The following is an 11297-nucleotide window of genomic DNA, read 5'->3' on the forward strand; positions in this document are numbered from 1 at the left end:
GCATGAACCGAATTACGAACAAAAGGTTGTCATATCCTGCGGTTCGTGGGAGCTCATTTCTCACAAACTGTGATGAATTTTAGCCCGGTTCATTTGGTTCATATTTGCCAATCAGTTTCCTAGGCAATGGGGGGGGGGGGGCGGAATAAACTCTCTGCAGACCTTCTGCTGACCCGGAAGTGACATTTTTACGAACTGAACAAACCGGTTCATGAACTGGGGCAAGTTCATGAAAGTTCATGGTTCATGAACTGCAATGAACCACAAACCGAATGAACTGCCTTTTGGGGGTTTGTGCCTTCCTCTACTGAATGTCTGCAAGTATGTGATGACATAGGGAAATGGAAAGCATGATACAGCAATACATAAATGCATTCAGTAGCAACTGCCACAATCATGTTGACTTTTCTGGAACTATCACATCAGTGGAAAATGCTTACTGAGTTCACTGACACACTACCAGATCATATGCTATGCTTCCACATACACGAGAACACTTGAAAACAGTTGAATGGAGAAGAACAGCATGAGATAAATTTCCAGACCTGCATTCTGACTGCAGCATGTTTAAATGTTATCAGACAACAGTCCAGCATTTGCACTGAAGGCTCTGCTAATAGGTTTAGAACCTCTTTCCAAGCAAGATGACCAAATAAAAAGAATTTAAAAGGGACACTATGGAGCTTGGTGCTCCAAACTTCTTCACAAGCCTGAGAGTCCTGCAGGGACTTTCCACTCACTCAAACCAGTGGCTTTTACACAGGTCAGAAGTTCCGATTAATCATTTTAAGAAGCAATAATTTAGAATACAGGGGTTTGTCTGGGGGAAGGCAGTCTTTGAAAACAGAAACAAACAAGAATCTCTAGACCAAAAGCACCCTAAAAAATTGCAGTTGTATGACAAAAGTTCTGCAGGTGAAGAATATAATATGGCCTAATGCTCAGGGTTACCCAGGGAAGCACTAGGATGAGATTTCATTCAGAACCCACCCTCGTTCCTCAGACTAAGTCCTGGCAATGTTGTTGTTGTTATTTGCTAACATCATCCTGTCTGCAACAGCCACAACATGAAAAAATAAACAAAACATACAAGCCAAATTGTATGGCAGCCTTTAGCTTTTCCATCCTTTGTATTGCCAGCCATTAACAAGATTTACTTCTTTAAGTGGGCCAGCCCTGCAAGACCTTTCTGCAATGTGACATTTACTCTGCTCGTTGACATAGCAAAGAATTGCTTGTTGTGTGTGTATAATGCAAATCAGCATTTTATTCGGCACAAACTGGGAGCATAAATTTGAACTACTACTTATCCTTAGCACAGGCTGCTTATTGTCTTCACGTGGGGATACCAAGACTGCTTTTGGTTCTGGTGCATTAGCAGCTCAACCCATGACCTGGCTGGTAATGAAGAAAGTAGGAAAAAAAACAGGGTCAAGAGATTCAATTCCCACCCCTATTAAGTCCAGACAGTCCCAGCTGTCTGTCAAATTGCTAGCGTTTTTAGGAATGAACATCTATTTTAACACTAGGCTATAAGAGAGTATTGATTTGAAATATTTTATGTTGGGGATTTAATACAGGATAGTTTTAATTAACACGTATCTCCTGTCTTTGCAAATTTACTTTGCTGCTAAGTGGTGTATGAAATGATAAAGAAATGAATATAAATCACCACTGTGTAAGGCTCAAAGGCCAAATCCTGAAAGGTAATGAATTCTAGAGTGTTGTCAATACAATCCTAAGCAGAGTTACTTACACCCTTCTAAGTCCATTTAACTCAGTTTAGAAGAATGTAACCCTGTTTAGTTACATCCGACCCTGAACACACGACAAACTTGGAGCATACGTATTCTAGACTTTATTGGCGTGTTTCAAATTTAACGTGTTTAAAGTGTTTACTCCATTATTCCTCCAGAATTGTGGCTTCACCAGAGATTAGCACTTTGTTGAAGAAAATTCGGAGGGAACTGTTTTAAGGCTGAACTTGGCTAAAACATACCAGCATTGAGCCAGCATTCTGAAAATTGATCTGACTCTAGAGGAATCAATAAAGTTAATTCCAAATAAATGTGCTTATGATTGTGCTGTCTGGGTGTCATCAAGGTTCCGTTAAAATCAGTGGCAAAACTGATTCCAGATTGCATTTTCATGTAAGGTTGCCATTTGTCTCCCCAGCAGGATACCTTTCACATTTAACGCAAAATGAGCAAAAAAATAGCAGTTTCTATCATTGTATCTCAGTGCTGGGAGAATGTTGGCTGCCAATCTAGCACAGCTTGAAAGGGATTTAGCAATCCTGGTCTATGGCTGTATCTGAATTTGAGGACTTTTGCAGGTCTGTTTTTAAACACAGGAACAACGATGTGGACTTGCACATTGAAGAGTATCAGACTCTCATAGTGGTATTTAGACTATGTGGCCGGATCTATACAACTGGGAACGGCATTTGCAGACACTGGTAATGCAGCATATTTTACCTTTTTAAACAGGCATACATTTTCCCAGTACAGACAAAGCCAAGCAGGGGAAAAATAAAACAACCCTAAACAAAACCTGAGCTGCGGCCCATTTGCCACTTTAGAAACTTATTTAAATCCTGTTGGAATCCATGAGATTAAGCTTTGGACAGCAGCTTCAGTTCCATTTTCAAAAACACTGCTTATTTTCAACAAGACATTCTGAAGTCCTTAAGCACATTTGAAAGTAGGCCCTGAACACAAATGTGTGCAGCCCAGAGCCAATTTATGGCACGTGGCACAACACTGATTGAAATGAGTCCAGGCTGCACCCCAAGAGATTGTGCTCAGATTACTCTTTTACTGTGGAGCCATCTGGCCCCAAGTTACATTACCATTCACCTGCTGTTATACCTTAACATACATCTCATATACGCATATAGTAACATATAGAAGCCTGGCTGAGATTCTTCTGCATGATTCTATGCTGATAAGATCACTCAGATCTGCTCCAACTTGGACTCCAGTTTGGGAACAGATCGTGTAGTAGAAGTGTCCAAAACACCATCTTGTCTTGGTATGGATAGCATCATCCTGGGGTCCCTGTTCAATTTTGACAGAGTCCTGGATGCTGTGAAGACTACCACATGTAGGCTTTACTCCTGTCTATCTTGGCTGATAAAATCATGCCAGGGTGAGTTGAAAGGGCCATGAATAAGGAGTATTAATTCCTTTTTGATGAAACCGGTTTTTCCTAAACCTTTGAAAAGCTGGGAGGAGGGTTGTTAGATCCTGCCCTTCTAGTAGGAAAAACAGGGTAAGTGCTTTCCACCAGGTTCATCTTGTTTGAAACCTTGTTCCCTTTCTTGCACACAGCTGACCTGGTAACCTCAAGACTGGATTACTGTAACATGTGCTACATAGGACTGTCCCTGAAACAATATGGAAACTGCAACTGGTGCAAACTGCAGCAGTCCGCTTGTCAGTTGGTGCCAGCAATAACACATACTTATGCTGAAATGTTACACTGGCTGCCATTATGTTTCTGGGTTCAATTCAAGGTGCAGGTGCTCATCTTTAAAGCCCTTCTTGACCTGGGATTCACCTGTCCCCATATGAACTTGTGTGACATCTGAGCTCTTCTGACAGGGCTTGTTGATTGTCCCTTTGTGTGGGCAGGTTAGATCAGCCTCTGCCCATTCATGAGTCTTCCCTGTAGTTGCCCCTTCCCTGTGGAACAGACTTCAAGAACACGTGATGAAAGCTCCAACTTTGGTACAGTTTATGATTGCCAGGTCCCTTATATCCTCCAGGCGTGCATGGGGGGGGGAGCATGGGGGGCACTTACCAGGGGTGCCTGGCAGGCATGCTCCCATCCTTCACAGGGGCCAATTTGTGCCCATGTGAGGCGAGGGAGCATGCCCACTGCACTGCCGGGAGCGATGATGTCACTTCCAGAAGTGACATTGTTGCACCTATTGGAAGTGCACGCACTGCATGCTGGTCTGGGAGGCCTGTTCCCTGGGCCTTTCCCCCCACTGGCCAGGCGAGTGCCAGCAGGGGCCAGAGGCTGGGAGCACAGGATTCCCCACCCCCACCTGGCAGCCCTAGAACAGTTTCAGAAGCTGGGTAAGGATGAATTTCTTAAGAGGGCTTTTATACAGGCAGTTAAGATTTTAAAGGCTTTGCTATTTATTTCTTTTGTGGATTTTGTTTGTTTTTATTGATTTTAATTTTCATAAGCCATCTTGGCTCAACATGGAGAAAAATATGATAGAAATCATTTTACTGCATTGTTTTACAATTTTGTAATCTGCCTTCAGTCTCAATGAGAAAAGCAAATGATAAATGAAGTAAGTGAATGAACAAACAAATAAATACCTTGGGCTAAATTCATAGCTACTTAATGATAGGTAAAGGTAGTCCCCTGTGCAAGCACCGAGTCATTACTAAACCATGGGGGGAGGGGGACATCGCATCACGTTTTCTTGGCAGACTTTTTGTTATGGGGTGATTTGCCATTGCCTTCTCCACTTATCTACACTTTGCCCCCAGGAAACTGGGTACTCAGTTTACCGTCCTCGGAAGGATGGATGGCTGAGTCAACCTTGAGCCGGCTACCTGAACCCAGCTTCCACCAGGATCAAACTCAGGTTGTAAGCAGAGCTTGGGCTGTACCACTTTGTGCCATGGGGCCCTTCCACTTAGTGATAAACTCAGCAAATATTCTTGGTAGAGCAACTAATGGGAACACCCTAAAATATTTAATTAATTTATTTAGGCATTTCTTGCTCCACAATTCTCCCCAATGGGGATCCAAAGTGGCGTACAAAAATTTAAATAAATGTTTTAAAACCAGAGAAGTTAAAATCCAGTAACAATAATAAAAACTAGAATCAATTGCAAAAGGCTACATCCAGGGCTAATCCTGAATCCATAAGACTGACTCATTCAAGCTGCCTGCCATGGGCCAAGAGCCCTTTGGTCTGCACTGTGCCCAAAGGCTTGTGCCTCTGGCTTTAATACCTGCAAACAGGAAAGGAAAAAGAAGCAGGCCCAGCTCTTACTAGCTGACAAAGATGTCCCCAAAAATCTCCCCTTTGCTTTTTTTGATAATGTTTGATGTGATCCAAAATCACTCATATAATCCTGGAAATATTATTACAGTGTCTTAAGGACAACGTAATGTGGGAAACCCTCTCTTGCTGTTTTTAATTACCCCCACCCTCATCCCCAGCTAGGCTTTGGGTTGCCAGCATGAGGTTGGCTACCAGCTGGAGACTCACTTCCTAAACTGGTCCTCACTGCTGATGTGTTGGCAATGCTCTGAAATTAGCCCAGCCCACTGATTTTTGAGTAATTGCTAGGACATCACTGGCTACACACTGCGGCAATTCCTGCTTGCTCCAGAAGTGGCTTCAGTGTTACGAGGTGCTGGCATCTGACTCTGCGCTGCTCTCCATTTTCTCCTGCCACCCAGCTAAGTGGCAGCGGGAAGGGCCCCCTGGGGCAGAAGTTCTTCCCTCCTTAGTGGGCATTTGGCAACCCTAGCTAGGTTCCAAAACTGGAAATAATAGCTGTGTTTTTTGGAAGAGAGAAAGGGGCTCTACAAAGGAGAAGTCACAGGCATAAAAACGAGTGAGCGCACCTCCCTCTAATCCTCCCTGTAAGCCCTGCTTCCCATATATTATCTGTCTGTCTTTCTGTCTGACTGTCTACATTAAAAACCACAGTATATATTTTTTTAAAAAACAAGCCATTAGACCTAAGCAGCATTTTAAAAATATCCATTAAAAAGCAGTAGACCTTTAAAAAGCTTACAACATAAAACCTCTAATTAAAGCATGGGTAAAAAGATGTGTTTCAGTCTTATGCCTATAAGAAAAGCAAGCAGCCTCAAGGGGAGGGGGGTGTCTCACCTCTGAAGGCAGGGGGGCCCTGAGAGCAGAGCCTGAGAGGCTGATCTTAACTGATGGGCCAGAGAGTATGCAGGGGAAGGAGGTAGCAGAGCACCGAGGAAGTGGATTGGGCTTTAGAATGCAGGTGATGGGCTCCATCTTTGAATGTTCCTTTGTGCTACCTACTCTCTGTGCTCGCTGTGCTGGTTTTTTCATTTGCAAAGAGATTTTAACCAAGGGGAGCATTCCAAATCGTGATCATCCACCTGAAGTGGTGAAATTTATTCTCCTGCTGAAGTATGGTCACTTGTTTCACCTTAACAGACGTTATATAAATTATTAAGCTACAAACACATCCATCATTCTTTGTCTTCCATCCTCTATATTAGTGTTTGGAGAGTCTGCCAAAATATAAAATCTTTCAAATTACCAATGTGCATTCACATGTAAAAATATTGGTTAAAATCTTTTCATCTTCTCCCTGTCACCTTACAGTTCACTGCAGATGACATAACAGTAACAAGGGACACACCTGCTATGGTGATCTGTTTGTTATTTATTAGAGTTATCAGTTATCAAGCCCTAACTTAGCATACTAGTCATCTTCAGCTTTCTGGCCTTCAGAAGTAAACTCGTACACTTACTTGGACATAAGTCCCATTAAACATAGTAGGGGTTTATTTTACATAAACATGCGTATCACAGCCCAGGGTGCACACTGGGTAACCAAACACTATGGTGATTATATTTTAGAACGAGAATGTCTACTACACAGCTTCTTCAGTACATGTTGTATAGCTCTAGGAGACTCTGGTAAGATCATTGATAAAATGGTTCAGAATTCTAGCTTCCTGTTTAGAAAAGCCAAAGTCTACCCAGCATCAGAGCCAGGGAAATAGCGCAAAACTGACTACAGACAGGATTTCCAAATCTGGGTTGGGAAATTCTAGGAGATGTGGTGGTGGAGCCTGGAAAGGGCAGGGGTTTCGAGGGAGAAGGGAGTGTAGTGGAGGATAATGCCATAGAGTCTACCCTCCAAAGCAGCCATTTTCTCCAGGAGAACTGATCTCTGTAGTCTGAAGATCAGTGGTAATTCCAGGAGATTTCCAGGTACCACCTGGAGGTTGGCAATCCTAGTTACAGAATAATAAATCAGAACACAAATCAAATAAACATTTGCTACTTAAATCTGCTACATAAATTTAAGGTGTGCTGACAAGTATAAAATAATTAGAAGGGCATCTGGGCACAGCCAAGATCCTCCCTTCTTCCCCCATCCCTCCAATTGTTTCATTAACCTAGAAACATATGGCAGGTTTGTCCTGCACATATGGGAACTACAGCTTAGGACCAGCATACCTTAAGCAACTCCTTCTCCTGTATGACTCTACCTGTTCACTCCAGTCATCTTCAGAGGCCCTACTTGGGCCCCCCACCATCTGGGTCTAGATGGGTGGCAACCTGAGAAAGGGCCTTCTCAGTTATGGCACTAAAACTCTAGGACTCCCTCCCCAGGGAAATCTGTTCACCAGTAGATGAAGACTCTTTTGTTCCATACCCCTAATAACTGTACTGGGCCTCCTTCATGTTCTTGGTGTTGTGTGTTTGTGTGCGTGTTTTTATTGAATTATTTTTTATCCTTTTGTCAATGTTGTTTTAAATTCAAATTGCTTAAAATGTTGTTTTTAATTTTTTTTAATGTTTCTTGCCTTGGGGACCCTATTTGGGTAGATAGACAGCATACAAATGTTTTGAATAAATAAATGAGGTGTTGTTCCTCCCTCCCTTTAGGTCAGCAGTGTCTATTTGGGCACCTATTTAAAGGCAAATAGTCAGAAATCTAACTGAATAAAATATTAAACGCTCTGAGACTGCTCATAAAGTTGGGGAAATCTGATCCTTATTTCAGTGTTAAGACCTGCAATCCTATACATGTTTACTCAGGAGTAAATCACACTTGACTCAGATGGTCTTACCTTTAAATAAACACACAGGATTTGGCTGTAAATGGGATTTTGGCTGATTGGCACTTCTCGACCTATATGGACTGTACACTACAAAAGCACCAATTATGTTAGACTGGGGTCCTCAATGCTGTTGAGCCTGTGGAATGTTTACAATGGGAAGTGGGTGCCACTACAAAATGGCTGCCACCAGGGATAATCACACAGTGGCTCTCATGGGGTGCTGCAGCCAATCACAAAATGTAAAGAGGTTCCAAGCAAAGTGTCCTCCGATAATGGTGGCAGCTGTTTCAGAATTCAGAGACTAAGGTGATGCCTCCTGGGTAGCAGTGAAGCACCGTCTTCTTCAGTGAAGTGGAGGGAAACTATGAGTGGCTTCCTGCTTTGGGGAGGAGTTACTCTGTCAATTGAACAAATGGGCACCAGGAAACCTATTGATTGGTGCCATGGTATCTATGGCTGCCACATTTGGCATCACTGTGTAAGGCCTTGAATGCAAGTGTGATAGACAAGTAATATTGCTGCTTTTAACAACAATTCCTTTTAAGGGTCACATTATGTTTAAATCTTTGGCAGTTTATGATCTTAGACACTTGAGCATACAATGAATTCCAATTTGGTCTAGTCCTATTTGAAGTTTTTTTCTGAGACAGGAGTCATCCTTCTCATATAAAGAAATCTTTTGCATTCCAAAGCTCTTTCTACAATTTTGACTCCTGCATGAACTTTTTTTTAAATTGCAATTACTGCCCTTTGTTTGTATATGAGATGCATGCCTTCCCCTTTTTCTCAGCCCTTTGGGCTCCTGCTTGAACAATTCAAGCGCTTTAATTCAAGACATCCTGATTCTTCATTACTAATCTATTAGAATAAAAACATCTGCTGATGGAGGGCAAGCTCCAGCATGCCACAAACCAAGCAACGTTTGCATCTGAAAAGTGGTGTGGAAGAAGGGTAGAATGCTAACATGGGTTGCTAAATATCCCACCTGCCTGCCTGCGCCCTAATGGGCATCTGTCTCGAGGAGAGTGGAAGCAAAAGCTAGGATATCTGACTACTTCCGAGGCAGCGCGATCTAGTAATTCAGATGTTCTCTCTCAATCTGCGAGTTATTAATTTAATCCTCAGATCACCCCACCACATTGTCTCAATGGGTGGCTTGTGGTTGCTTCAAGATAATAATATTCCACTCACAGGGGAAACTACCTCACAGGTTGTTGTAAAGATGGCAAAGAAAAAGTTTTGTAAACCAATTTGCATGTTAGAAGAGTTATGGAAATTATGTTGCAATTGTACATCAATGAAACCAAGCTTTCGCTTCAGGAAAAACTAGTGTCTACTTGACGGAGACCATTCTAGCTGACTGGCTGTCATTCGGTGGATGAGGGACATTGTAGCTGACTGGCTGTCGTTCAGCGCCATAAATCTGACAGCATGTTCATGAATGGGAATGGTGTCGACAAGACAAATAGCAGATACAGTATTGGAATTGATCCGGGGTGGAGGTAGGTTCAGAATGCACACCAATGTATAATGGATCTCCATTGCTTACATGGTGTGGGTAGTAAATCTCTTTCCTCACTTGAACATTACCTTTCATGGATTTTTTGGTTCCTCCCTCACCCTTTGCTGAAATGTTTCCAAGCCATTTGAGTTAATAAACTCTGGGCATAGGAACCTAACAAAGCTCTCTGACTTACACTAATACATAACTGCAGTAATTCAGTACAGGTCAGAATTAATATTCTAGAACAGAAGAAAGTGTTTGTGAAATGGCAATATGGTCTGGTGCATAACGTTGGAAATCTGGGTTCAAATGCTACTAACTTTGCTGAGTAGCCCCAGTAGCCTTCATTACAATAGAAATCATACCAGCTGCCATAGATGTGATGGTGAATGATTTTTAAACATTTCAGACCTGTCAGATTCTAAATCTATACATGCACATTCTGTATGGGACTCCCTTACAGCATACTGAGCAAACTTCTTTAGCCAATTGGGCTCTAACAGACCCTTTTGCATGAGAATAACACTGCTTAGAGTACGGCTGTTTACCAACATTGTACAGTACCATACCAGAATGAAGCTTATGAGTGAAAACTATTGGGAAAGAACGCAATACCTCCAAAATAATGAAGTTCTGTAGGCATCCATATAATTATGTGAAAGGTCAGATGGACATAACGCCTAGAAAGATTGTTGGGACATCTGTGCTCTGAAAAAAAGAGTCCAGTCAGGGCAGCTGAAAGAGAAAAATGACAGAGCGAGGGGGCAGGAGAATTTGCAAAGCTCCCTCACAAGACCATGTCAGGAAAGGAAAAGCAGAGAGTGGAAAGATAAGATAAGGAGTGCCTGCTGGATTCTGACACAATGAGCCCTTCGGCTTTAACTGTACAGGGATGTACAAAGGGAAAGCAGTAACAGGTTGTCCCGGGGTGCCAGTGGCTAATCCCACTCGAGCACTTTCAGACATGATGATCCGCTCTGCTTCCAGCTGATGATAAAGTTCAGCAGCGCCTGTCACAGTTAAACAAGCAGAAGCGATTCCTTTACAGGACAGGCAAGGGGGGGAGGGGGCTCAGAAGGCTTAGAGACAAAGAGGTTAAACATCTCTCAGTGTCAGTCGCGTTTAGCTTCCCTGTCAGAGGAAAAGCGGAGAGGTGCCAGCAGAAGTCTTTTAAGCGGCATTTTAAACGATCAGAAGCAGTCGCCTGGCTCCGGCATCTCGTATTATTATCCCAGGGGCTGGGAATATTCCCCAGTGGGAAACCTGGTGGCTGCACAGCTGCAGAGGAAGGCAGAAAGGACACTGGAAGATTGCTAACAAAGCCTGGGAAATAAACCGAGGAAATAACTCAGGGACACGAAGCTGCAAGCCGGCACAGAGGGGAGTGCGCGCATTTGTGTTAGGGAGCCCTAAGACAAGCCCCGTTGCCCGACCGTCTCTTACCAGCTCCTGCTTCAGGCGGCGCAGGTAATGGTCCATGTTCTTTTTTTCCATCCTCACCCCCGAGTCTGTCTGCCGGGCAGCGCCAAAGGAATCCGGCTGCAACGACGCTTCCCTTCCCTTCCCTTCCCTTCGCACCATACAGGGCGCGAGGCTTTTCTGGCCGGCGTTTCCAGCTCTTCCTGCGAATCCCCTTAAATGCCCACTGCCATGCCAGCCCCCAGCAGGCTCCCTTTCCTATGGCTTTGAAAAAGTTGCCCTTATTCTGAAGCCAAAGCAGCCGAGGCACCAACGCGCGCAAGAAGCCGGAACCTCGCTTGGAAAAGAAAACTCTGCAAGCACAGGTTGCAGCGGGCGGCCGAGCGCGCGTTTCCCACTGGCCAGCCCGCGCTCGGCTCTTGCTCGCAATGCAGCCCGCCCAGAGAATCCCGCTCCAGTGCAGCAGCAGCAGCAGCAGCAGCAAACTGGGGATCTTCAGAGCGAGAAGAGGGACTCTGGCAGCTGCCTTAGCATGTGGCGCCGGAGGAAGAGC

At 43.8% G+C, this 11297-nt stretch overlaps 1 protein-coding gene across 1 annotated transcript in view; it reads right to left on the reverse strand.

Annotated features, from left to right (window-relative positions):
* INKA2 (inka box actin regulator 2) overlaps window positions 1-11052 on the reverse strand; it is a 33625-nt gene extending 22573 nt beyond the window's left edge. The window contains exon 1 of the mRNA XM_054981421.1: window positions 10769-11052. Within this exon, the coding sequence (XP_054837396.1) occupies window positions 10769-10906 (138 nt within the window). The 5' untranslated portion in view covers window positions 10907-11052. The remainder of the gene's footprint in view (window positions 1-10768) is intronic.
* Window positions 11053-11297: the final 245 nt, after the last annotated feature.

This window comes from Eublepharis macularius, chromosome 5 (genome assembly GCF_028583425.1).
Source record: "Eublepharis macularius isolate TG4126 chromosome 5, MPM_Emac_v1.0, whole genome shotgun sequence".
In the NCBI taxonomy this organism is placed as follows: domain Eukaryota; kingdom Metazoa; phylum Chordata; class Lepidosauria; order Squamata; family Eublepharidae; genus Eublepharis; species Eublepharis macularius.